This window comes from Giraffa tippelskirchi, chromosome 2 (assembly GCF_054371585.1).
Source record: "Giraffa tippelskirchi isolate mGirTip1 chromosome 2, T2T-mGirTip1v1.2.pri, whole genome shotgun sequence".
Classification (NCBI taxonomy): domain Eukaryota; kingdom Metazoa; phylum Chordata; class Mammalia; order Artiodactyla; family Giraffidae; genus Giraffa; species Giraffa tippelskirchi.
The window spans coordinates 49,155,006-49,182,238 of record NC_137276.1 but is presented as its reverse complement, the minus strand read 5'-3'; the positions used below and the strand labels follow the sequence as shown (position 1 = coordinate 49,182,238).

General features: G+C 40.9%; 1 protein-coding gene across 20 annotated transcripts in view; it reads left to right on the top strand.

Moving 5' to 3' along the window:
* Positions 1 to 27,233, top strand: part of WASHC2A (WASH complex subunit 2A) — a 45,911-nt gene extending 18,678 nt beyond the window's left edge. For 3 of the 20 annotated variants that reach the window (XM_081560906.1, XM_081560927.1, XM_081560886.1), the window contains 22 exons: positions 175 to 262; positions 898 to 969; positions 1,686 to 1,804; positions 2,515 to 2,572; positions 3,610 to 3,669; positions 4,057 to 4,230; positions 6,350 to 6,477; positions 7,514 to 7,600; positions 9,585 to 9,686; positions 11,084 to 11,215; positions 13,188 to 13,351; positions 13,949 to 14,051; positions 15,977 to 16,132; positions 17,913 to 18,095; positions 19,918 to 20,046; positions 20,171 to 20,251; positions 20,836 to 20,958; positions 21,925 to 21,987; positions 22,342 to 22,554; positions 24,187 to 24,804; positions 25,961 to 26,138; positions 26,910 to 27,233. In XM_081560906.1, coding sequence (XP_081417032.1) covers positions 175 to 262; positions 898 to 969; positions 1,686 to 1,804; positions 2,515 to 2,572; positions 3,610 to 3,669; positions 4,057 to 4,230; positions 6,350 to 6,477; positions 7,514 to 7,600; positions 9,585 to 9,686; positions 11,084 to 11,215; positions 13,188 to 13,351; positions 13,949 to 14,051; positions 15,977 to 16,132; positions 17,913 to 18,095; positions 19,918 to 20,046; positions 20,171 to 20,251; positions 20,836 to 20,958; positions 21,925 to 21,987; positions 22,342 to 22,554; positions 24,187 to 24,804; positions 25,961 to 26,138; positions 26,910 to 27,049 — 3,171 coding nt within the window. In that variant the 3' untranslated portion in view covers positions 27,050 to 27,233. Of the gene's footprint in view, positions 1 to 174; positions 263 to 897; positions 970 to 1,685; positions 1,805 to 2,511; positions 2,573 to 3,609; positions 3,670 to 4,056; positions 4,231 to 6,349; positions 6,478 to 7,513; positions 7,601 to 9,584; positions 9,687 to 11,083; positions 11,216 to 13,187; positions 13,352 to 13,948; positions 14,052 to 15,976; positions 16,133 to 17,912; positions 18,096 to 19,917; positions 20,047 to 20,170; positions 20,252 to 20,835; positions 20,959 to 21,924; positions 21,988 to 22,341; positions 22,555 to 24,186; positions 24,805 to 25,960; positions 26,139 to 26,909 lie in introns of all 20 variants that reach the window. The other 17 variants (XM_081560897.1, XM_081560916.1, XM_081560879.1 and 14 more) reach the window with 8 other exon arrangements.

Here is a 27,233-nt window from a genome sequence, read left to right as displayed (position 1 = left end):
TCTGTTATAGGGGTGCATATGTTTACATTTATTTAGTTAAAACATATCTTCTCATCAGATCAATTTCTTTGCCATTGTTTGCATAGTTTTGTTGGGTGTCCCAAAATAAACTGTACTAGTTAGTAACAAAAAATAGTACAAAAAAGTGATTCTTTTGGTCTTCCCTGGCTGTAGAAAAGAAGCAGGCCTACGTCATTTGCTGATGAACTGGCAGCTCGGATCAAAGGGGACGCCTCGAGCCGGATGGAAGAGGAGCACACAAGTATGTCACCTCCTCTCAGAGGCACTCAGAGGGCTGTGGGGCCTAGGGACCCCTCTCTGGGCTTCCCTGAGGGTGGGTTCCTTGTTTAATTACTAAGGCACAAGAAGTATAAATTGTAGTTCTTACCAGTTTTGCTTTATAGATTCTCTGATAAGTAAACACTGGACTGCCCCCTCCCCCAAGAAAAGTGCACATATACACATCTATATATGAAGTTTCAGGGGATTAATAACACAGCCATCAGCCCTGGATTAAAAATCCCTGGCTTAATGTTTACTCCTGTATTTTATTTTGACTAAATAAAAATGTAGCATACAGTATTTTCTAGTGATTTAACAAAGTGGAAAGATATCAGAAGAAATCTTTCAGCAAGTGCAATCCTGGTATGTGCGTGATCTGCTGTGATAGCTGGACCCTTCTGCCTTAAAAAGAGGCACTTCTGAGTATCTTCTCTGGGTAGGGCACTGAGTGCGGTGCTCTGGGTAGGGCGCTGAATAGGTGCTCAAGTGGAGCAGAGACACAAAGTTGAATGTCTTGCTTTTAGCTTTGGAGTTGTGAGGGTGGCGGATGTGCATGAAGGTTCAGTAGATAAATACCAAGAATAGACTGTTACTAACTGTGAAATATTCTTCAAGCCTTATCCCCAGGGGAAGCGAAACCTCAGAAGACGTTGAAAGAGAAGAAGGAAAGGAAAACTCCCTCAGATGGTAGGTCTTTCCCCTCGATCCTCTTCTTTAGGAGGCTCTTGACTCGGGAAGGGGAATATCGCTTCTGTAATTCATTAAAATGCCTCTTTTAAAACTGAAAAATGAGGTCTGTCTCCGTTCACTTTTAGAAAGGATTTAAGAGCATGCTTTTGGGGGTGTGGGGAGAAGTGAGTGTGGGTTAAAAATGCTTTAAAGGTTTGATTTACTGGATTTTACAAGGACTGTTAGCTGTCTTTCTAGACATTTATAAACTAGGGATTGCTAGCATTTGTTTTCGGTAAAGAATATTATATCCGGCCCTTTCACGTTCAACAGTAATGTCCATTGTATTTCACTTGGGGCTGTGTCAATCTGATCTCTCTTCAGTCTACCCTTCTGTCCCCCAAATTCTGGTGGGATAGGTCTTGATGGCAACTGAAGCATATACTTGCTTCAGAAGAAATGAGATGAAAGGGATGCCTGCAGAGTTTGCTCTGCTCCAGACACTTAGCAGACTTGAGAGTGGGAATCCAAAGAACCTTTTAAGGAATTCGATGGCCTGTTTAATGGGTTTTTGTCTGAAGGCCCTCAGACCACTAGCATTCAAATAGTGCTTATTACATATGGTTAGATAAACTCCCTGCCAGTTTTGGAGGTATTGTAATGTTAATTCCAAGAATTGGAGTTCCAAACCCATCTTTAATTCTCCATGCAAAGCATTCCCTTCTGTTTGCTAGATGAAGAAGATAACTTATTCGCACCCCCGAAGCTGACAGATGCAGACTTCTCGCCGTTTGGTTCTAGAGGCGGCCTGTTCAGTGGAGGGAAGGGACTTTTTGATGATGAGGATGAGGAGGTGAGTCCGTGGTAATCAGTGAAGCTCTCCGTAGCTGTGTCATGGGTTTGCAAGGAAGAAATAGCTTTCAGTTCCTTTAGTAAGGAAACAATGGCTTCTTAGTTGGAAGTTGCTTCTACTTTCATATTTTAGGAGATTTTGAACTAAGGATCACAAAGTAAGGAAATACTGTATCTTGATGCCTTTGTTAAGTAGGGAGAGGATGTGAGAGTGTTAATAGTGAAAAATTTACATTTATTTGCTTAAGTGGTTGTTTCTTAACCTTGTCTTTTGTCTTCTTCCATGTTTGTATTTAGTTTCTCTGTAGATTAAATTGGGCTTCCATGATAGCTCGGTGGGAAAGAATCTGCCTGCCAGTGTAGGAGATGTGGGTTTGATTCCTGGTCCAGGAAGATACCCTGGAGAAGGAAATGGCAACTCACTTCAGTATCTTTGCCTGGGAAATCCCGTGGACAGAGGATCCTGGAGGGGCTACAGTCCGTGTGGTCACAAAGAGCTGGACATGACTTAGATGCTGAATAATAACAATAAGACCTAAACTGTTTCAGGGTGTGATTTCATCATAGTCTTCACTTTGGAATTGATTTTCTGGCAGAACCATAGATGTGTATTTTTTAAACTTGATAAGACACTTTTCTTTAGAAATCTTTAAATACAACTCCGTTTTCCTCTGCTGTTTTGAACTGTGTTGTTTACTTTATTATAAGCAGAGTGACCTCTTCACAGAAGCCCCTCAGGATCTGGGAGCTCGAACCCCTGTTAATGAAGGTGAGCTTGGATTGAGGCTGACTATGCTTCTTCGTGTATAGATTTCCAGAACTGGTTCCTTCCCATCAGGAGATGGAGCCCTTGAAGTTATCCCCAGACTTTGTTTCTCGGTTAGGCAGGAAACGGTTACGTTTGCCTTGACCTAGTTAAAAGCGGTTCATTTGCACTAATTCGTGTCTTGCAAAAACAAAAAAGTACCATTTGTAAACCCATATCACAATTTTGTCTCTTTCATAGAAAAAGTCAACCAGGGAAAGCACTCTAACAGTGTTGAGGATATCTTAATTTAATCAAGTTCAGTTCAAAGAAACATTTCTGAAATTCTGCATCTAAATGGGAGATCAGTAATTCTTTAGCCCAGTGTACATTAGAATAATTTGTGACACTTTTAAAAAGCACACATATGCTATTAAAAAACTTAAAAATTTTATTCCATTAAGTCTATGATAGTCTTGAGAATTGGGAATGAGTTATTTTAAGTGACTTGGTCTCCCCAAGCCAGAAGTTATCAGATTTTGGACTTACTATGATGCTGGCTGACCTGATTGTCTTGAGGTTCCTACTCGACGCTTTTTTGGCATCTGTGACTTGCCTAGTTTCCTGCTTTCCTGTTATTGTCTTCGTTTTGGGCACTAATGTCTCAGATATTTTGTTGTTCATTTTTTGCTTGCATGTTCTCATTAACTGGGATGGGTGGAGTCAGAACTGTTGAGCCCTGCTTGCTCTGCTCCCGCCTTCCCCATCTGTGCTCTACATCTTCCTTGGCCTCGGCAGCCAGCCGCACTGCGATTGTCTGCCCAGAGTCTGTGATCTTCCATGGGAGTCACAGCCTAGATTGGTTTAACACCAAGAGAAGAGTCATGACATCGGTAGAGAAGATAATACTAAAGAATTTTTAAATGGCTCTTTGAGGAAAAATTAGTTTTTTAAAGTCTCCTGTTAGCTTTGTGTTACGTTGTACATATTTTAGGAAGGTGCATTTAGCAAGGAAAGTTGTTTTCTTTGTTGAAATGTTATCTCTTTGTTTCTCATTTTAGCATCTTCATCCTCTAAACCTGGAAAGAAAATTCCAGCAGGAGCTGTTTCTGTATTTTTAGGTATCATAATTCAGAGTTTGTTTTTGAGAACTATATAGTGTTGTTTTTGTAATTTTTAATACTATCCTCTTCAAAGAGCTGACTAGGGAGGAGAATAGGAGGAACTTCAGAGGGCATCCACAGAGAGCTCACTTACCTGTGTTAGCTAATATTCCCTTAGAAACCAGTGGCCTTGGGTTTTTTTTTTAGTGTGGGTGATCAGTTGATTTTGCACTGTGGGACATTCTGTGTCAGTAAAGGATGCATGTTGTTGGGTCCTGTTAATGTGTTTGTGGGTGAACTGAAACTACAAGTTCCTGGTGGTGGTACTGTTTTGGTTTTTTTTCCTGTGAGGTCAGGAAGCCCATCCTCACTGGCTCAGAGCTGGTTTGTCCTGTCCTTCCACAGGGGATACTGATGTGTTTGGTGCCACCTCTGCCCCGTCACTGAAGGAGCCCCAGAAGCACGAGCAGCCCCCTCCAGGGAAAAACTCTTACGTCCCAGCATCTGCTGGCCTGTTTGATGATGACGATGATGACGATGACTTTTTCACGGCATCCCGTAGCAAACCTCCCAAGACAGGTACTGCTCCAGCCTCTGTTTCAGGGAATGTAGCTGGATAAAGAATGTTGACCTAAAAAGGCATGAAGTTCCCCTGGTTTCTCATCTCGTACAGTGCTAGAATCCCTCCTCAAGCATTCCTGTCAGAGGTGTCTCATCTCTATTTAGTTATGGTGCCTTGGCAGTCTCTATTTTATGGACCAATCTTTTCTTCTTTAGAAACTAATTACTAGGATTATCTTCCTCATAGGGAGAAAAATCTGCTCCCCTCTAATAGCTGATCAGGATTCTAGTTTTGACCTTCTCAGTTACCAAAAAAGTTTTAATCGTGCTTTCTTCCAGTGTCCTTAGTAAACTGTATATGAACAGAGCATCTATGCCAGGTTTTCGGTTCCAACAAGCCCAGGTGACCTTGACTTTTCTCTTCTATGATGGAGTTTTCAGCCCCTTGACTGCTTTGGCACTGTCCTTTCTTTACCCCTCAAATTTCAGCCATTTCGTTCCTGAAATCACTCCTCTGAATTGGTTGTTATTTAATGAGCAGATGGCTCTCCCAGGACTGTTGTAAAAATGCAGATTTCAGTTCAGTGGATTTAGGGTGGGGCCCTTGAGTCTCCATTTCTAACAGGCTCCCTGGTGGGCAGAGATTACTGGTCTGTTTGTTGTACTTGGAATAGCAAAGGATTTGGTTCATTGGTTTGTTTTCCAGAAGAGAAAAGTAGACCACTGAGGTGCACACAACTTCCAGCAACTTGAGCAAAGAGCTCTTTCTCCTAAGGACTCAGTGGACCAGGAAGCATCAAGAAGCAGGCTCTTCGAATTTAGCTTATTTTCCAGCAATAAGTGTGAAAGTAAGGATAGCAGCAGAAATGGAAGGGAAATAATGGCCTGGTTTTAGAAAGGGTGCAGACTAGACACGTAATATGCTCACATCTAGGCTGACTGAAATGACAGTGAATAAAGGGTGTACTACTTCTCATGGCTTGGAAGGGCTCTCACTTGGTATCATTAACTGATTTGGAATCACAGGTAAGTGGGTGCCACTTTGCTGGACCTGCTGCTCTCCTGGGACATTCATGAACCAGTGCCCTCATTTCAGGAACACACACCTCACAGCTCATTCAGTGAAGCAGTTGTGGTTGCGAAAGGTTGAAAACCACCCAGATAGTCACCAGTAGGGTAAATTATGGTCCTTCCATTCAGTGGAATTTTGTGAAGCTGTGAAAAAAATTGAAGTCCATCTGTGTTGACATGGGAAGATATCACACCCTGGGTACATGGAAGGAAAATTGCAAATCATAAGATTTTTTTTTTCAAATTATGTTATTTAGAGCCATGTTTGTGAATTGCTAGAGCTAACATGTTATTATATCTTTTGTGGAAATTAGAAGTATGTACATCAAACTGTTCTGCTGGCCTTCTCGTTTGGGTGGGCAGGTGGAATTATGGGGGATGTTTCATTATTTGATTCTGTATAGTTGGGTGCTTTTAAAAAATTATTCATTTATGGCTGTGCTGGATCTTCATTGCTGCTCATGGGCTTTCTCTTGTTGTGGAGAGTGGGGCTACACTCCAGTTGCGGTGTGTGGGCTTCTCATTGGGTGGCTTCTCTTGTTGGGGAGCACAGGCTCATTAGTTGTGCCGCGCAGGCTTAGTTGTTCTGAAGCGTGTGGGATCTTCCCAGACCAGAGATAGAACCTGTGTCCCCTGCGTTGGTAGGCGAATTCTTTACCCCTAGATCTCCAGGGAAGTCCCTGGCTTTTTTTTTTCCCCCCTTGGCTGTGCAGCTTGTGGGATCTTAGTTTTCTTCCCAAGGATTCCTAGAGTGGTTGACTCATAAATGATCTTTCTGTAGGTCTCTTTCTACCTTTTATGCCAGTCCAGACTACTCAAAGCATGTGCCGCTGCTTGGAGAAGGATGTAAGCCAGATAGTTAAACTGTCTGTGCTGTGTGTTTCATTGGAGCAGCTCTTAATGCTCTTTGAAAAATTACAGCTAGTCCATTTAATATTTTTTTGTAACTAATTGAGCAATAACATACTTGTTCTGTTTATTCTTTGAGAGAGAAGTTTTCATCTTCGAATTCTGTGGTGGGATTTTTGACCTTTGTGTAACTTTATGCTGTGGTCTCTTTCTAAAGACAAAGTCAAATACACTACCAGTATCTTTGACGATGAGGAAGGAGACCTGTTCAAAGAAAAAACAGTGGCTCTGCCAGAAGCTACTGTGAATCAGACAGATGAAAATAAAGCAAGAGCAGAAAAAAAGGTGAGCAGGAGGGAAGACTAAGCCTAGGAGTGTATATTTGGGGTATTTTGTTAATTCATCTGGAACCCAAAGGGAAGTATTGTCTCCTTTCAAGTGTATAGTGAACTTCAGATGTATAGAGTGTTGGAAGAATACAGCAAACACCCAAGTAACTACTACTGCCTAGATTAAGCAGTTACTGGATTTTGTCTTCCTGAGTGGTTTTAATGGATGTGTTAAATGGATGCATTGATGATCTTTTCCTGAACCAGTTACCATGTGCAAAAGAATATTGTTTTACTTCTGTCATTTCTCCTGTGTTTATTAGCTGAGATTCTTCTGAACAGAAGAGCTTTCTCTCCCCCTTCTTCCTTGCCTTTTTAGTATCATTATAGAATCATGGATTCTCCGTTCACTATCTTATAATCCATTAACATCGTCATTTTTTTGATGCTCAAATTGACCTGTCTTTGACTAGTGGGCTGCGTCCCCCTCAGTCTTTGAGCTGTGCTCACTCCTGTCCCTTCACTTGCTATCCTGCACAGCTTGATCTGTCCTCTTTCTAAAGCACACCCCTTGTCATGTGTTTGTATGAAACCCTGGCCTTCCCACTGCCATCCACCTGGGTGCCAGCATTCAGAACACAGCAGGCTCCTACACTGGCTCCAGCTGTACACATCCCATTTGTGCTCTGTATGCTGTAGGCAGTCCGTTCCACACTGACACCCCCAGATGAGCCCTCTGCTTTACCTGGTTTTTCTCTTCTTTCATGGTTCCCTCTGCCCAGAATGTCCTTGCTTGTACTGTGTCCCATGTCCAGGTCCCATCTGTCCTGAGAAATTTACTTTACAAGGACTGCTTCTTCCGTCTTTCCTAACATACCAATTTTTAAATTCTTTTTCATGGTACTTCTCTTGGCCTAGGTCCACGATGTTTTTATTCCTCTGGTGCATGGCCTGAGACCTTATCTAGCAGAGATTCAGTACATCTTGAGTGAATGAACCCTTATTTCCAGGTTTCTGGTTTGTTAATTCTTTAATTTTTTTTTTCAACAAAGGTTACACTACCTTCCAGCAAAAATCTCAAGCTCTCATCGGAAACAAAGACTCACAAAGGTTTATTTTCAGATGAGGAGGACTCTGAGGTAAGGAATTCTTCTTCTCAGTTCTGGAAATTACTTCATGGATATGACATTGGGAACTATTTCTAATTCAGGATGTCTCAGAGATATAAGACTTAGTCAGTACTTTAGTTCTTCCTTTGAAAACAATGTTTTGAGAATACCTGGTGTTTAGAAAGCAATGTGCGTACAATCCTTTCACTGTTTAAATCTAGTACATCTCCTAGGAGAAAAACTCAGGATGCTCAAATTTTAGGCTATTAATTGATGTGCAATGTAATGAGGTGCTTCTACCAGAACAGAAATATACACACAGCTTCCTCTTTCAGGAGGAAGTGGGTATCATATGAACAGTGGGTATCGTATGTAGTGATACACACACTCTGTGTATCACTGGAAGTAATAGACTTCCTTCACAGAAAAAGATGTGGACATGGCAGAAATTTACATGCAATTTCAGGAAATTGTGAACTCTGGGTTAGACTCTAGTGGTTTTGTTTTTTTTTTAAAGCAACGGAGCTCTTTCTGTAAGTGAAATGTTGCCAGTGTGTAAAATGCAGGAGAGGCATGGGAAGCTTGGTGCTCCTCCTATGTGGCTCTTTCTACCTAAACAGACCTATGGGACTCTTTGGTGCCCAGGCAAAAAACCACTGGGCTGAGTGTAGCTCTTTTCACTTAATGAACTCATTAGCACTATATTGAGTAAACATTGATTTCACGATTAAAAAAAATTTCATCAAGAGAAGTCTTTGAAACTGTTCTTGTCCTATTTGTCTGACTCTTACGTATTGAAGATTTTCTTCCTGAGGGAATAGTTGTCCTATTTCATGTTTCGTCCTATTTCATGTTTCTGATTCATGTAACTCAGTTTGCAGGTCTTACTTTGCATTGTAGGCTGACATTTTACAGCATTTTGGAAATTTCTTCATAATCTACCAGATCTTTGTCTAGTTTGCAACATTTCCTAGCTGTCATGTCAAGAGTACAGAAGATTTTAAAGTTAAAACTGAATATGTATTTATTTAAAAGAAATCATATCCTACTCTCAGGAGGCACGTCAGGTGGTCTGGCAGAGACATTACTTTGCCAACAAAGGTCCGTCTAGTCAAGGCTATGGTTTTTCCAGTGGTCATGTATGGATGTGAGAGTTGGACTATAAAGAAAGCTGAACGCCGAAGAATTGATGCTTTTGAACTGTGGTGTTGGAGAAGACTCTTGAGGGTCCCTTGGACTGCAAGGAGATCCAACCAGTCCATCCTAAAGGAGATCAGTCCTGAATATTCATTGGAAGCGCTGATGGTGAAACTGAAACTCCAATACTTTGGCCACCTGATGTGAAGAACTGTCTCATTTGAAAAGACCCTGATGTTGGGAAAGATTGAAGGCGGGAGGAGAAGGGGATGACAGAGGATGAGATGGTTGGATGGCGTCACTGACTCAATGGACATGAGTTTGAGTAAGCTCCAGGAATTGGTGATGGACAGGGAAGCCTGGCATACTGCAGTCCGTGGGATCGCAGAGAGCTGGACATGACTGAGTGACTGAACTGAACTGACTAATATCCTACTCTTATTAGAGGGAAAAGGGGTATAACTACATTAAACACAGTCACAGGTCCAGTAATTTGGGAATCTAGCGTCTATTTCTATTGTTACATGTGTTTAATCTCTCTGATTCTCTGGACAGAAAAAGGAAGTTATTTTTTAAGCATGGTAGGAAATTGATTGGAAACATTTCACCTGTCTTTTGTCGTCCAGGTGGGAGTTTGGAACCTCTGGGTTCCTGTGCGGCCACCTGGAGTCGGGTGTGGGTCTCTCCCTTCTCAGCTGCACACAGTGAGGACGGAGGCTGATGTGTGTTCCTCAAGGACGGTGGCAGCCAGCTTTCCTCTCTGACAACAGAGACCTGGATGGACAGCATCTGTCTGCCATAAACTTTAGTGTTTTATATCTGATACTTTAAAACTGATACATTTTATTAACCAGGAACTTTAATCTTGATCCAACAGGATTTGTTTTCTTCTCAAAGTGTGACTAAGTCAAAAGATGCAACTCTCCTGCCTAGCAAACCCCCCAGCTCAGTCTTGCTTTTTGATGATGAAGATGGAGAGGTAAACATTGTTACTGCAACACAAGCTAATCAAGTTTTCAGTTAGTAGAAAACCATTGCCAATGTAGCGTTGTATCCAGAGGATCTTACAGTAGAACAGGGTGACAGGAAAGCAGCCAAGCCATCTGAGGCATATGTAACAAATACATTTCAGTTTTTATTTCAGTGATTCCTTTCTTAAGTTCTCTTAGCTGCACAATGGGCAGGCCGTTAGATTTTTTGACCCAGCTGTATGCAAGACTCTGTAGATTTCACTTGTATAATCTGCCTTTAAGGAATACTTTTTAGGGGATGAAACCCAGTGATCTATACGAGTGTCTCAGATGAAGTGGGAATAGAGGGAAGAAGACAGCCATGTCGCCACTTTGCTTTTCTTCCCCACCCTGGATGAGAGAGCAAAGTGGGGGAAAGAAATGAGAGGGAAGAAAAACCAAACTTTTGCTCTTAATGCAGAATCATGGTGTGGCTGAGCTCATGGGCTTTGGCATCAGACCTCCATGTTCATATCCTAGGTGCACCACATGCAGATCAGGGACCTTGGGCAAGTATTGATAACAACCTTTCTGAATCTCATCTGGCTTAATAGTTTATAATGTCATTGTGACAGTTGTAACAACTACTGCACAGCCCTTGGCACAGTGCCTGGCACATAGTAAGTGCATAGTAAATGTTAGCTCTATCTCTGGTATCCCCAGTGAGTGCCAGTTCATTACTCTCATGGCCTTTCCTGCCTTTCCACGATTTCCTTAAAGGCTCCCTTTATCTAATCTTTCCACTTGAGAACCATTCACCTGTTGTAGTATATTGTTAAGAGTGTTTTTCTGTTTAACCTGGGCTCAGGCCCTTTGATGGTTTTGTTCTCTCTTCCCCAGGTGTGTGTCTTTCATAAATGTAAGAAAGTAGAGAAAGCTTCCCATTTCTTTCTTTTTATTCATTGCTCTGGTTTGTAATTCATAGAAAGAAAGGTGCAGGTTGCTGGCTGCTGCAGGGGCTGTACTGTTCTCACACCATTTGTAGGCTTTGGGTCCTCCCAGTGAGCATAGAAGGCCCCCCCACAGGAGGGCCAGACGGAGCCAAGTTCCCTCCTGTTTCTATGACCTTGTCCTCTTTGTTATTCCCCCTTCTGCTCCCATCTAAGTGTTCTGCCTTTGAATTCTGTTTCACTTCTATGACTGAATACAGTTAGAGAAGATGGTAAGCTGTTGCTGTAGGATTATACATAAGAGAGAAGAGGCATTTACTAGCACTGTATGATTTTTTTCCCCCCAAAGATGTTACATATATATTTTTCACTTGACTGGAGACTTACTCTCTAATAACTTAACACAAGAGAATATCTAGTTTTTTGTTTTATGTGTTCAAAGTTCTAATACTCTTCTGCCCTTTTTTTTTTTCTAGGATAATCTTTTTGATACTCCAACTGCTAAGAAGCAGACATCGTCTCTACCGACTCAGAGCCAAAAGAAAGCAAAGCCCTCTGAGCCTCCCAAAAAGAAACCATCTGCCTTACTGTTCAGCAGTGATGAGGAGGTGGGTGGAAAGTTATCTCCTAGTGAGGAGTAAGGGATGGTTTGATGGATTTAAGAGTTACGGCTGTCCTAAACATCTTCCTTTGCAACCTAGTGTAGATCTAGTGAAGTTTGGTCACTAAGAACTATATTCACAAACTTGTCATTCTATTCTTGAAGAAAGATATTTATATAGTATATTAATTTAAAGATTTATCTTTTCAAAGTGCTTGGGCATAAAGTAAGTATGGTCCTCAAATTTACAATATATACTTATCCAAATGAATTAGGGCTTATTTCACTTTGTTAAATGATAGCTATGTTTCATTAATCAAGGACTATAGCTCGACAAGGTAGGAGTGGCTTATGCTGGTTTAACTCCTTTTCTGTAGGAGTCTTCACAGTATTTCCATTTGGTATCTGGGTTATATATATTGTTGGAGCCAGTGGAGAATACAGATTTAGCTGTGTAGAAAAAGACTTAAGTATAATAATAAAAACTGTGAGCATTAAAAATCTTCTTATTTCATGATAATTACTCTGTTTTAACATTGTTAAGTTTTGAGGGAAGTTACAGATAGATAAATCATAGACATGTTCTGAGGGTAGGTTACAGATAGATAAATCATAGACATGTTCAGTTTTTTATTGAAAGAAACTTAAAATGATACAACATAATTTGCTTTTTCTACTCAAACCTGTGAACATTGATGGATTTTCCATTTTTTTTCTTTCTAGCATGGTTAGTTGGTTGTTCTCCCTGTAGTAATGGCCAACCATCATTTGAATTTTCTATCATATTATTGCAGTTCAGGGAAAATAAAAATACCAGCTAAAGCAGGGAGCAATAGTACCTGCAGAGGAAAGATAAACAGGCTTCCATTAGGGGAAAGTGGCTTGACTCTGGCTGCCAGTGAGATCACCTGGAACCTGAGAGAACACTGACCCCGGATGCCACCACTGGGGATTCTGAATGAATTGGTTTGGGGAATGACCCATCAGTGGAGTTTCTAAAGCTCATTTGGGGGTTCTGGCTTGTGGTCAGTGTTGAGTCTGACTTCTTTAGGGAAGCACTTCTCAAACTGTAACTTCTGAAGAAGTCACTGGATATACTGTTAATGAAGGCAGATTCTGATTCAAAAGGTCTGGGGTTAGAACCTGAGACTCTGTATAACAGCAGCTGCTGCTTTACAAAACTCACTTGGATTTGTAAAGCTCTAAACTCCAGAGACCAGGGGACCACTTAAGCAAGTGCCCAGAAGATCCTTGATTTGAAGGGGTGAGCATAGCCAGGTGGGGTTTCCTTAAATGCTTTCTGAAGGCCAGATTCAGAATTTTGTGTTAAGGATCACTTGCAGATTTCGTTGTGTCTTATTTACGCTGTGTGAGCTTTTTTTTTTCTTGTAATTTGGCTGGGTTGGGTCTTAGTGGCAGCTTGTGGGATCTTTAGTTACAGCTTGCAGATTCTTGGTTGTGGCACATGGGATCTAGCTCCCTGACTAGGGATCAAACCCGGGCTCTCTGTGTTGGGAGTCTGGAGTCTTAGCCACTGCTAAGGGAAATCTCAGGGAAATACCCTGCATGAGCTTTTTATGCATTTTTTTTTCCCAGCTTACTTTGGAATTTAAAAATTTTTTAATTCAAATATCATTCTCCTCTAAAGTTGAGAGTTCTTGACTTTTTTTAAACATTCTTGTTCCTTCTCATTCCCCTTCATAATTAATTTTGATCTCTAAAGTAGAGAAGATCCCTTGTCCTAACACAGAGAGAGAGTGGTAGGTAGTGATGGAGGGAGACACCAGGAAGGTCTGTGAGCTCAACGGACCTAGCTGTCTAGATTTGAGTTCAAAGAAGAGCCTTGGACATGAACTTTCCTTAAAAGTGGTACACTTAGTTTAGATGCAGCTTAGTTTAAGAAATGGAAATTTTATTTTATTTTTCAAGTTTCTTAATCTGAGTTGCCAGAGACTTTAACATGTATTTTATCTTTTAAGGACCAGTGGCATATTACTGACTCACAGACCAACTCGACATCTGACAAGTTTAAAGGAGAATTTAGGGACCCTGAGACCACCCACCAGGAGGTTAAAGCCGTGAAAAAGACCAGCCTCTTTGAGGAGGATGACGAGGATGACCTGTTTGCTATTGCCAAGGACAGGTGAGATAGTCATTGTAAGAAATCATTTCATCAGTGTCTGGTAACAGGTGAAGGTATTTGATGTGCAAGATGTCAGTTGCTGGGGATGACATGCTGATCATTCATCACCTGGTAATGGTCCAAACGAGAATGTCTTCGCTTTTCACTTGCAAAGTATTCTCCTTTGGTACTGTGAAATGTTTTTCTTCATAGATCCTTGCCTAATTTCTTCTACTTATCTCTGCATGGCTTATGGGATCTTCATTTCCCAACCAGGGATGGAACCCATGCTCCCTGCATTGGAAGCATGAAATCTTAACCACTAGGCTGCCAGGGAAGCACTCTTTTTTTTTTTTAACCTTAAGATACTCTTTTTCTTAAGTTTGTTAGGGGTTTAAGTATAGTTTGTCTTCCTCCCCCTTGCCCCCCCACCCCGGGATACCCTAAAGAATCTGAAGTTTTGTCCAAGTTACTTAAGTTTGTCATTTGGATAGAAATGAAACTGTGTAAGGTCAATGATTGACTTGGTGGTCGGTGGGTTCCTGTAGGTATGGCCTGGAAAGAATATTGTATTTTTAAAATCACATTTGCCTCCGATTGGACTCTTTGTTTGTACAGCCAAAAGAAGGCCCAGAGAGCATCACTTCTGTTTGAAGATGATGGTGACAGCGGAAGCTCTCTGTTCGGCTCTCCTCCCAAACCTGTTCCTCCTGCAACAACGGTATTCCTAACCTCTTAGCCCAGGAAGTATCCTTGAGATGATGTTATGTGAATACTGATGGTTCCCTCAATGAGGTCCTAAAACCTAACCTTGGAGCCTGAGTCTTGTGGAAAAACTCCTTTGCCTGACTTTAGAGATCTTCTGTTAACGGTATTTTACAGGTGAAGTACACACGCAAAGCCTGGAGAAAAGCATCACACAGCCCCTTCAGTGTGAGTTGTAGGTATCCGAGTCTCAGGGGAGACCAGGGAACAGCACTGCTGCACCCCTCCTGGGGGAACTGCTGGGCTTAGTCCTAGTAGTGTGGAATTCTGCTAACATTAGACCAGGCCAGTTAACATACAGGTTATCCCTTATAAGAGCAAGTTTCAAGTACTAACAGTTTGGTCCTGGATTATGATTATTCACTATTATTATTAATAGTGAAGAAGTAAAAAAGGAAGGAAATTCTGACATAGGCTACAACACGGATGAAGCTTGAGGACATAATACTGGGTGAAATAAACCAGTCACAAAAAGAAAAATGCTGTATGATCGTTCTTACATGAGGTGCTTAGGGTAGTCAGATTCATGGAAATAGTGGAATGGTGGTTAACCAGGGCCTGGAGTGTGGTGGAGAGGGGAATGGGGAGTTGTTTAATGGGTAGAGAGTTAGTTTTGCAAGATGAAAAAATTCTGGAGGTTGGTTTTACAATAATGTGGATATACTTAATAGTACTGAACTCTCCACTTAGAAATGATTAAGATGGTAAATTTTGTGTTTTTTTTTTAAATCAACATTAAAGTTTTTTCAAAAATTGGTAATAGTATGTGATAAGAAAAGTCCACTAGTGCCTATCTAGTCTAAATAGCTTTCAGTGATTACATCTAAATGGCATTACTACCGTGATCACTTGAGCTAAAAAATTAGCAAGTCTTCATGTTAATTATATCAAAAGGAGTATTAAGGGATGAGAGGATGGTGGCATTATGGTAGTATTTGTGCTGAGCTTGTACTGAACCCTTACTTGGTATAAAACACTGTGACTGGCTATAGAAATATACTGCTTGATCCTTTCAAATGAATGGATAAAGATGTATGATAGCTATTAATGTAAGTTAGGAAAACAGTAAAGTAAAGGCTAGGTATAGATATAAATATTCTTATCAACAGAGCAACTGATAACTTAGCAAAGAGAACAGGAAAACCTTTATGGGTGACACCTGAGCTGAGCCTTGCTGGAAAGATGAAGAGGATTTGCTTCTCTGGACAGTGGGGATCAGGTGTGGAAGTGTGGAAGTTTACAATAGGTGTAAGGAAGAGTGAAGATTGAGGAGGTGCAGGTAGATGCAGGTCTAAAGAGGGGCCAGTTGATTGCATGTTTAGGGTTTGATTAATACAAACTTGTGCACGTTTGGGAAGGGAGACGAAGCAATCTGGTAGGTGTTTTATTTTAGCAAGTCAGCTCTGGATGATGACATATAGCTGAAATGTGTAGGGAGGGAGGGAGGCAGAGAGGAGAGAGTAATGATCGTCTGGGTAGCAGAGGTTACAGTCTACTTGATGGCGCACACAAGGGGTTAACAGACACAGGAGTCAACTACAGACTCTGGTGGCAGAAACTCGGCAGGTCTGAGACAGTGGTAGTTACTGCTTCTCCCTGTTTGTGCCCCTTTACTATCCTGTCCTGTCTCTCCTGACCCCAACATTTAGCTAATAACCCTGAAGAGGAGTGCACTTTTGTCTTCTTCTATACATTGCCATGCTTGTCAGGCACACTTTGTTTTTAGCCACACCATGAGTCATGCAGGATCTTGGGTCCCTGACCAGGGATCGAACCTGTGCCCCCTGCAGTGGAGGCATAGTGTCTTAACCACTGGACCATCAGGGAAGCCCCTTTCCTTTTGTTTGTTTTTGAGGATGTCATTTACTCCTCTTTTGATAGAAAAAAGAGACTGTCCCTGAAGTACCGCCTTTGCTGTTCAGCGATGAAGAAGAAAAGGAGGCACAGTTTGGAGTGAAAGCTGTAGCTAAGAAGGCTGAGAGTGCCAAGGAGGCATCAGAATTTGGGAGAACTCCTGTGGTCGAGGAGTCAGGAAAGGTGGACTCTTTTTTTCTTGTATAATCTGTTGTGTTTGTCTCTCAGATGTTCTTGTAAAACCCATACATGTACGCACTTACCCTTACATTTTTCTACCACAGAAAATAATGACTCAATTGTTGAAAATTTTGAGAACACTGAAAAGTATGAAGAAGAAAATATCTGATCTCACCATTCACAGAGATCTTCAACGTTGCTCTTGCCTTTGTTCTCCTTTCTAGGCACATGTGTGCACACTGTGATATGCGTTTTCCCCATTTTATGTTACTGTGTCAGTGCTCGTTTTGCCTTTCTCTGTCTCAGCTCATTTTTCCTTTTGGTTTTCTCTCTGCACATCTGTTCTTTTTGACTTACTCTGTTCTCTGTAGTGTTTCCCCTTGGTCTCTTTGAGTTTCCACTTGTACTTGAATTATAGTGACAGCTTTTTAAAAAAAAAAAACCAAAATCCTTACTTTATTCAGATTTTTTTAGTTTTTAACCTAATACACCACCTTTTTCTGCAGGATATCACATTTACAGTGACAACTTTTAAGAAGATTTTCATTTTCATTTACCAGTCTTTGATGATATTGCGTGTGAATTACAGAGGGAAGTGAATTGTTGTTTCTTCTGCATTAGCTTTCTTCTCCTGGGATGTCTGTCCTCTCCTATAGGAGGCCTGTGAATAAGACTGCTGGCTGCATTTGGGAATCAGCAATTCGTTCAGTCTCTACCTTTTCTCTCATTGGTAACTTTTCTCCACTGTGTGTGATCAGCTCTCTTCTAGGGCCTATGTGAAGAAATGTCACAATCACTTTTCCTGTTGAGGCTCCTTGGGGCTACAGTGATGCAAGCATTTTTCTCTTATCTGAATCACTGTGTGCCATTCTCTTCTCATCATCTCCATGTGGACCTTTTTTGTGGTGCCGTAGCCCATTTTCCCCCTGAATTCTGGCTGTATGTTGTACTGCTGCCTCCTTGCTTGAAGATAAGCCCTTCAAGGATTGGGGCCACGTTTGTTTTGCTGTCCGTTGTATCTGTGAAAGTGCTTAGTGCATTACTTTGTACCTAGTAGGCACATTCAAACTCACATATTTTATTTAAAGGAGCATATTTTCTTCACAGTTTAACCATTGTGAAATTAGGATGCACCTCACAATTAATTGATGGCATGTTTAATTAGAAGTTGTTCCTTTTTTTTCTTGGCAGTTCATACAGGAAGAGTAGTTATTCTAATCATTGGTATCTTGCCTGAAACGTGGTGCTTGTTGAATGAATAAATGTCGCATATTATGATTATTTTAGAGACTCTTTCTAGTTGCACAGTATAGTATAAGCCTTCTATAATTTAAGTGTCTAGTTCTGTCAGTTAGATTCCTCTCTTGGAGTTTTGTGTTAGTTAGTTATTAGGGAATATAGGATCCATTCACAATGATTGGCTTTTATGTTCTATCTGTGACTTTGAAGTTACTTCTAGCTCACGAGCAACCCGTGTGACTCAGGATTATAACTGATATGTAATATCTTGGTTGGGTGGAGTTATAAATACAGGTTTTAAGCTGATTAGAAAAATCATCTTTGATTATGAATTATCTGTTCTATACTCTCCATTAGAGTGACTGATCAAGAATTGGCCCGAGTGTTTTGTCACCTAGGAGTAAGTGTGATTAGCTGTCATGCCGTAAAACAAGCAGATACGATAGTAACTGAATTAGTGAGGAGCTTGGTAGGCCCCACAATAGTATTTGTGTTTCCAGATGTTACTCACTTTTTTCCCTTACCTTACTATTTCCATTTTCAGGAAGGACCTTTGAATGTACCTACTCAGGAAACAGTTAAGAACTCTGATTTATTTTCTTCATCATCCCCATTGGACAAAGGAACTAAAAGTAGAACCAAAACGGTTCTTAGCTTATTTGATGAGGAGGAGGATAAAACGGAAGATCAAAACAGCTTCCAAGCTCCTAAAAAAGAAGTAGGAAAGGTGAGCCAAAGCTATGAAGGTTCAAGCCTTCAGAAGGATTATAGTATCTCATTTCAGTGTCAGTTCTGTGATGTGAGTTGCTGGATAATGGAGGATTCCAGTTTCTTCACATTCTCACCCTCACTGTTGTTGACTACTTTGATGATGGCCAAATGTTGGTGAGGATGTGGAGAAGCTGGTGCCCTCATTCATGGCTGATGGGAAGGTAAAATGGTGCTGCCACTTCAGATATCAGTTTGGTGCTTCCTCAGATTCTTAAATAGCAAGAGTTACCATGTGACCTAGCAGTTCCACTCCTAGGTGTATATCCAAGAGAAATGAAAACATATGTTCATGCAAAAACTCGAATGTAATGTTCCTAACAGGTATTATTCATAATAGCCAAAAGATGGCAACAGCTCAAATGTCCATCAGCTGATGAATGGATAGACTCAATGTATTATAGCTATATGAGAGAATATTCTTCGGCAATAAAGAAAGTAAATTATTAACACATGCTACAGCATAGATGAACCTTGAAAACATGTTGAATGAAAGAAGCCAGGGGTGGGGGGGAAACACATTATTGTATGAATTCATTTATTTGAAATGTCCTGAATAGGCAAATCCATTGTGATAGAAAGTATTAGATTAGTGGTTCCTGCATCTGGAGAAAGAAGTGGACAGAAATGGAGAGTGACTGCTGGTAGGTTTGGAGGTTCTTTTTGGGATGGTGAGAATTTTCTAAACTTAGATTGTGGTGGTATTTGCACAACTCTGTGAATATACTATAAACCATTGAATTACACTCTTTAAGTAGGTGAATTTTATCTCAACAGAGGTGTTAAAAAAAAGAAAACCGGTGACAGGCCAAAGATTGCCAGTACTTTTTGTAGATCAAACTGAGGATATAGTCCAACAACAAGTGTTTTATGAATTTTTTTATTATACTAGTAGGATAGCCTTGTTTATAAATGATAGCTACACACAGTAAATGTAATAATTTGCTGTATTTTATTCCCATCTCTTACTGTGTGTGATTTTGTATGTAAATTTCAGATATAAAACTTTTAATCTTAGTTGCTGTTACACTAACTTTTATGTGTAATCGATAATCATTAGTTAATTTTAATGAGACACATTTTGTCAGAAATGAGTGCTTTTGTTTGTTTCTATCTGTGTTTGTAATACTAAAGAATAAAGGGAAGAATTTCAGAATGTCAGGTCTGGGGCATTATAGTATTAAACCAAGTAATGTGAGTAGTAATTTGGAAATGTCAGATACCCTAGCAAACAGAAAGAACTTGTTTGGAATCTGAAGGTAATGAGGTGGAATGTGGATGGACAAAGTGGAAGGTTGGTTGATCACCTGTGCCAGGTATTTGGCCTAAGATGCTGGTAAGCAGAAGTTAGGTAAATATACTTGACCCCCCGTGAGTTTCTGATATTAAGTCACCTGCTGTCTCTTTTTCCCTTTGGGAATGAGATAGAAAGAACTTGTTTAATTTTATATTTTCATTCCTAAAATGTTCCTCAGTATAGAACTAAAGATTGATGTTAAATAAAAATTCAGATACCACACAAAGGTTGAAAGATCATCTTCCCAGATCATGTATGTTTTATCTGTTTTTATATATTCTCCGCTGTTTCTGGTATCTCCTGAGTATTCTATTCTGTGAATGTGTCGTTCCCTTTGTGATGGACACTCAGCTTGTGTCCAGCCTTTAGACACTATAAACAGAGCCACAGAGGACATCTTTGTTGTCTAATCTTTATATCTGTGTTATTTCCTTGGATAAATCCCTGGGAGTCGATAAAATACATGACCTTCCCTCTTTCCTAGAGTCCTGATCCTGGTACCCGCCCCAAGAGCACAGGTGTCTTTCAGGATGAAGAGCTCCTTTTTAGTCACAAGCTCCAAAAGGACAACGACCCAGATGTTGACCTTTTCTCTGGCACCAAAAAATCCAGGGTCAGTTCCAAGTGGTTCTCCACATCATAGCTTTGTTATTGTATTAAATATCACTTCTGCAGCTCACCTGACTCTGTAAACTGTTTTTGTTTTAGATGTTGAATTTGAGTTTTGTCTGTTCTAGTTGTTAGAGCCCAGTGTTGGGAGCCTGTTTGGAGATGATGAAGATGATGATCTTTTCAGCTCTGCCAAGTCGCAGCCTTTGGTACCAGCCTTTTGTTCTCAATACTATGGCATGTGGGAAAGTGTCTGGGAAAAGAAATGAAATGTCCAATTACACAGTTAAGGAAAATGCTCATAAGTAAATGAACAGCAAATAATGTGCTGGTGAGGGTGTTCATGTTGTCCCCATCTTATGTTTCCTAGTTAACTAAGCAATAACTAACCAGGCTTTCTTACTGTAGTACAAATCTTGTTTGATTTTAAAGTTGTTCATTGAAAGACCACTGCATGTGATACGATGACTGAATATTCATTCATGCCTTTCAGGTGCAAAGTTATAAATCTGAATGTTAATTTATGTTGTCATTTCCCACACCACCAGCCCCGCCCTGCCCCCGCTTCTGCAGTAACTTTTCTAAGGACTCTATTTTCTCTTTACCATAGAGAGGATGCCAGCAAAGTCACAGTCTTTAGAAAGCTATTTGCTGCCTTTGTATTTGTTTGTTCAACCCTCATTTGAGAAATGACTTTTAAATCTCAGAAGCCATTTTCTTTTTTTGCATTATGACTTTTCCTTAAAATGTCTTATGATACTTGACAAACTTTGGGTGTTCTTTGTTTTTGAAGATCCCAGAAAAGAAGAAGGTAGTGAAAAAAGACAACTCTGTTTCCTCTGTCAAGAACCAGAAACATCCTGAATCCACTCAGGGTATCAAAGAAAAAGGCATATGGAAATCGGAAACACCTCAGGTTAGAACTGATCTCTTTAAGGACGTCTGTCTCCTGTTTGCCTTATAATACAGATTAACTCCATCATGCCGCTCCAGGGTCATTCAGAGTTCTCTTAATTAAGGAAGAAATAACAACTAGGGCTGTTCTCTTTGTTTACTGCTTCCCCCAACCCCTGCTTATCTCTCCTCTCCTCATTACATAGTGTTTCCATGAATCTATACTTACCATTATTATTTTTGGAGTACCTGCAGACTTGATTCCAAGGTAGAGTGAAGGTAGAATGAAAGTTTTTTTCCCCGCTAGAACCTCATTTCTCCCTTTGGGCAACCTTGGAGTAGGACTTCATTAGAATTAAATATCAATTACATCCAGTCTCTTGATTCCCTCTCTGTGTTACCCTTTTGAGATTGTTGCTATTCAGCCTCCTCAGCAGTCTTCTCTGTGGTGCTCCTCCTGAGAGCAGATCAGGACTAGACAGTGTGTCCCAGTCCTGGCCTACAGCTGTCCTGGGATACCTCACTGAGGCCTCAGTGGTCTGAGCTGTGGAGATGAAGCGCTAGGACTCGGACAGCTCCAGTAACTCAAGTCTCAGCTTCTTTTGCTTCCAGAACTAGTGCATTAAGCTGTGGGTGAATTTCTTTGTGCGCTAATATTTGCTGTGTGAAATAACTAGCTCGATAATGTTTCCAGCTGGTGCTCTAAACACTATAATTCTTATGAATCTTATTCATGATCTTTCTCTCCCTTTACTCCATGTATGGTCTTACAGTCTTCCACTAACACAATGGATAATGAAGCACAAATGAAGTAATGTTAGTGAAATGTTCTGAGACTCCAGGAAAGATTCAAATGCCTTTTCCATTGTAGAATTACAGAAACCGATAGCTTTGTTCCATCACACATTTGTTTTCAGATATATATGTGATCCAAGAGACACTTCTCTATTTCCCCAATGGATTTTTAACTGAATGTAATTTCACGCAGGACTCACCAGGTCCCACTCCACTTAAAACCAAAGAGCCATCCCCTCGGATCTGGAAAATACAAGTAATTATAACATGTCTGGAATCTTCATTGCCTGCCTTGTGGCATCTATACACTTTTTTGGGTTTTCCTTTTTGTCAGCTGCTGCTGGGTGTTTTCTCATCTCTTCCCCACCCTCTAGTTGTTGCTTCCTGTGTGCTGGGTTTGTAACATCTCTTCTTTGGGCCCTGTGATGGGCACAGGTGATAGCCCTCCATCTTAATTCTAAGACTGGATCGGGAGATTTCCCTGCATTTCTCTTTCTCCTCTCATATTATACATCATGTACACCAAGTCTTTCGTCATGTGTCACAGTAACAATAACTGACTGTTGTGTTTAAGAAAACATACAGAGTCAGCTTCCTTTTTTTTCTTTAGGCAAATTTAGCGATCAACCCAGCAGCCTTGCTGCCTGCAGCAGCTCCCCAGATCTCTGGAATGAAGTCTGTTTTGCCAGAATCTGGTGTTCCTTCGTCTGAACCTGGGAGGATGCAGAGTCTGGAAAGTGTGCCCACCCTTTCTGAGAGTAGGGAGGCTGGTGTGAGTTTTGACCTTCCAGCTCAGGCAGATACCTTACACTGTGCGAACAAGGTAATGAAACCTCCTTTGCTTGCTTGCCTGCTTTTTTTTTTTTTTTAAAGAAAAACAAACCAGAACAATTTGTATGTTTCTTCTGAGTTCATCGGTTACACAGAATACGCTGACCCCGATTCCTCATTTGAAGGAGATGCCTCTTCTTTCCTTCAGCCTTCTCGCCTTCCTTCCACCTCCCTAGTTCTATGTCCACTCTTCCACCACCCACATTTGTTACGTTTATGTTTGAACTCAGTGGCTAGCTACTAGCTCCTGGCTGCCCCCTGGAGACCTTCTAGACACTGAGTGTATCATGTCCTCACTATGTACTTCCTCTGCTGTCTCCTTACAGCTGAAAAGAGAATGTTCAAGCTCCGTGGTTTAGTATTAAAGCCATTTACAGTCTGCACTAACTGAAGCTTCCAGCTCCCACCAGTCACCTCACACTATCAGCCTAAATCAAGTCCCCAGGCACCATTCCCTGAACACACATGCCCCAGCATGCTGCTGCCATCCGTTCATGCTGCCTTCTGTGTCAGCAGTGCTCTTTCCTCATTGACAGCTCTGCACAGATTTCACAGCTTCTGTCATATTTCCCCTCCTGCTCCTTGTCCTGGGCTCCCTCTCTGAGATCCCATGGCAATTATCCCATGTCACACTGTTGCACAAGACTGTGGAATTGTGCTGCGTGGACCATGAACTCTTTGGGGTTTTTACTTTTATTTTAGTTTGTTCTCTGTTTTTTCTGTCCAGTCTTCCTTCTCTAAGAAGTCTTAGCTGTACTCTGAATAAGCAACAGTACATAGGATGACCCTGCAAATACATGCATTTTAAGTATTTTCAAACCTGTTTTCCTTACAAAAAAATAAAACATCCCTCATGTTGCTATATTTCTGTGTTAGCTTTTTTGTTGTTCTTGTTAAGTTTAAATGGACTACTTCTTGAAATAATTTATGAAATTTCCTTGAAATAGGCAAACACCATTGAGCACTTTGCCTAAAGTAGCATTTGCCTTTTTAAAACTACTTGACAGTGTATTTTGGAAAAGTATTATAAATACTGGGTTATTACTAATAAGTGATGCATATTTTGAGGTTACATTGAAAGTTCTGATTCCCAAGCCACATTTTTTTTATGTGAAATATTTAAAATTGGATTTAGTGTTTGTTGACTGGAAGGAAAGAGCCCTTCTCTGTCTTCATTATCTTAGTTTCCTGTTTCTGGAGCCTGATTTTTGATTAGTCCCCTGAGAAAGCTTAGTGCTAGAATCCCCCTGATTCTTTCTTGTTTTGAAAGATAGCTGCATTTAAACTAGGGCAGAGTAGGTCCCAGGGAGCACTGTGGGACACAGAGTAGTGTGGCCTCCAGTGGTAAGGGAAGCCTTTATCAAATTGAACAAAAATTGTCCTCAAAAGACTCAAAAATGGGGGATACTAAAGGATTAAGAATGACTTAGTCTTGGAGTAGTAGGAGCTATTAAATGCCTTTGGAAATCTTTAACAAATAACCTTGTCTGTATGTTAGATAGTATCTTAATTGAAATGGACCAGACAACCTTACAGTATTTTGAGTTGTTGGTTATTTGCTATGTTAGCTTGGAGCACCTTTCTAAAAAACCATCAGATCAACATGTGGTTCTCGCCATTGCAGACCCGGGTCAAAGTGAGAGGGAAGCGCAGACCGCAGACGCGCGCAGCTCGACGACTGGCTGCCCAGGAGTCCACTGAGGCCGAGAATGTGGGTTCCCCCAGGGGATTTGTGGCACAGTTTACAGATGACACCACATCACCAGGTGGTCGTCAGCCACAGCTGAAGGCAGCTGGTGGAGCAGACACCTCTGAAGAAGCAGTGGCAGCTGCCACTCCAACGTGGGCAGGTGGTCCTGTGCCTGGAATGAACAGAGGCCCCTTTGCGAAATCTGTAGGTCAGCCTCTTGAGGATGATCTGTTTGATTCTGGAGATATCTTTTCCAAGGGCATTGCGTCTCAGTCTGCAGGAAGAAGAAAAGCCAAGGTGAAGGCAGCCAACAGACTGGCCGGCCTGGCAGAGGGAAGTAAAGACAGAAACCCCATGTTCCCTGCTCTTGGTGAGGCGGGCAGTGATGATGATCTCTTTCAGTCTGTTAAACCAAAACCAGCAAAGAAAACAAATCCTTTCCCTCTCCTGGAAGATGAGGACGATCTCTTTACAGACCAGAGAGGCAAGAGGGATGGGTCAAAATCCAACAGTCAGCAGGATGTTATTTCAAAAGCACAAGATATATTTGAGGTAATAGGAAATAAAAATACATCTTTGTGCCTGGTTCTTTGTTAAGGAAGATATCTGATTGGCTCATTCAAACCATAGATTATGTTAAAGCTCCTTTGTTGCTGCTCAGTATCTACTTGCTTAGTAATTATACTTAGGTTCTCTTACTAATTATACTTAGGTTCTCTTACTAATTATACTTAGGTTCTCTTATTAGGTTATCTTATTAGGGCTTCCCTGGTGGCTCAGACAGTGAAGAGTCCACCTGCAATACAGGAGACCTGGGTTCTATCCCTGGGTTGGGAAGATCCCCTAGAGAAGGAAACAGCTACCCACTCCAGTATTCTGGCCTGGAGAAGTCCATGGACTGTATAGTCCACAGGGTCAGAAAGACTCTGACATGACTGAGCAACTTTCACTTTCTTTCTCTTATTAAATAACTCTGAAGCTTATTCGGAAGTGGTTTTCTGTTTTGTTTTTGGCCATTACCACTGACACAAGTCTTGATTTTTATCATTGTATACGGATGTTGCTGCAATCAGCATACATAAAGTGGTATCTCTACAGCTTGGATGTTTAATCCCTGGTTCTTGGGGAAAGAGGCCATGGCAGGAGCTGATGATTTAACGCAGACAGTAAGGCCTTGAGTGATACTCTTCAGGAGATGTTTATTGAGCATCTGGATACTGGATGTCTTTAGGCAGATGTTTATTGAGCATCTGGATAATGGATGTCTTTAGGCAGATGTTTATTGAGCATCTGGATACTGGATACACAAGGTGAACCAGGACCAATGCTCTGCTCCCCAGAGCTCGCAGGGAGGGGAACTGGATTAGAAAGGGCAGCATACAAGTAATGTTTCCAGGTAATGTTAAGTGCCTGGAAACAACCCAGGGCAGTGGGGCAGAGTGGTGGATTGGTGTGGGAGGTGCTTCTTCAGGTAGGACTGGTAGAGAAGGGCTCTCTGTATAGCGTGTGTTTTAGCTGGGACCTGCAAGAATGAGAAGGACTTTGCCAGGCAGAGATTTGGAGTAGTACATTCCAGACAGAGGAGCGGCTCACATGGCTGTTACAGAACACCGTGGCAGTTGGCATTTCTGCAATTTGTCGAAATGAATGTATGTAGTAAAGAAAAACCTTGATTAAAAATTATTTTGGTTGTTTTTTGGCTTACAAGGATGATATATTTGCTACAGAAGCAATTAAACCCTCACAAAAAACAAGAGAGAAGGAAAGAACATTTGACTCCAACTTGTTTGATGAGAACATTGATATCTTTGCTGACCTAACTGTAAAACCAAAAGAAAAGTCCAAAAAGAGAGTGGAAGCCAAGTCTATATTTGACGATGATACAGGTAAGTTTGGTTTTCTGTACATGACAGAGAGAGTCATCACCATTCAGTGACTTGATATTTCTCTTGACCCTTTCCTGGAAGAGGTTCCCCAGTCGGTTTCCTTTGACCTGGTGCCCTATATTTCTGAGATAGACTGAGGGTGGATAAGTAAGTCAACTAGTCATTTTGGTGAAACAATGTTTTGTTATGATGTCAAGGAATTTGATGTATATCATAGCAGTGAAGAGCCTATAGCTTGACTGTGAAGTCTAATGTAACTTTTATCTTAGTGTGCCCTCTGCCAGTCATCTAAAGTAGGCTAAAGACTACATTTTTGGCATTGAGATCCTGCAAATTGATGTATTTATTCTGAAAGACTTACATTGGATTTTTCCTTTGCTTATTTTTAGTGCCTTTTTCTTTTAAAATCCAAAGGGAAAAGAATGCAGAGTAGAAATAAGTATAATGTAACAGATGGTAAAGTCATGGGCTGGATTTGAGATTAACTTATCCTTCTGCTTTTTCTCTCCTGCATGTGCACACATGGCTTTGTAGCTGAGAAAATTATTCTCAGAGAGAAACTATAACTTGTATGTGATCAGAAAACTTGGTTAGTAGCAGAGTTAGGATTGGAGTCTCAAGAGGCTTAGCTTCCTTGTGGTGGTTTTTGGTATCCCATGCTATTATCATACTTGAGTCTTTGCTGGTTTGTGTAGATATGTCTTAAAAGCACTAATTTTCTTGCCTATTCTGTGACTCTTTTTTTTTTTTCTTTTTTTTCCATTTTTAAAGATGATATCTTCTCCTCTGGTATCCAGACTAAGACAACCAAATCAAAACGTCGATCTTCACAGACAGTGACTGAATCAAGATCTGGACAGAAGGTTTCCAACATATTTGATGATCCCTTGAATGCCTTTGGAGGCCAGTAGAGTGTACAGGGTATCTTTCAAGAACATCCTTGAGTTAATGATGCTGTCTTCTGTGCTCCTTAACTGAATTATAGAAAACAAATACTGAAACAACTTGCTCACCTCTTACCCAACATAGTATTTTTCTGTACTGGTTTTAATCATGCTTAATTCTGCAAACAAAAATAAATGTTTCACAGTGTTA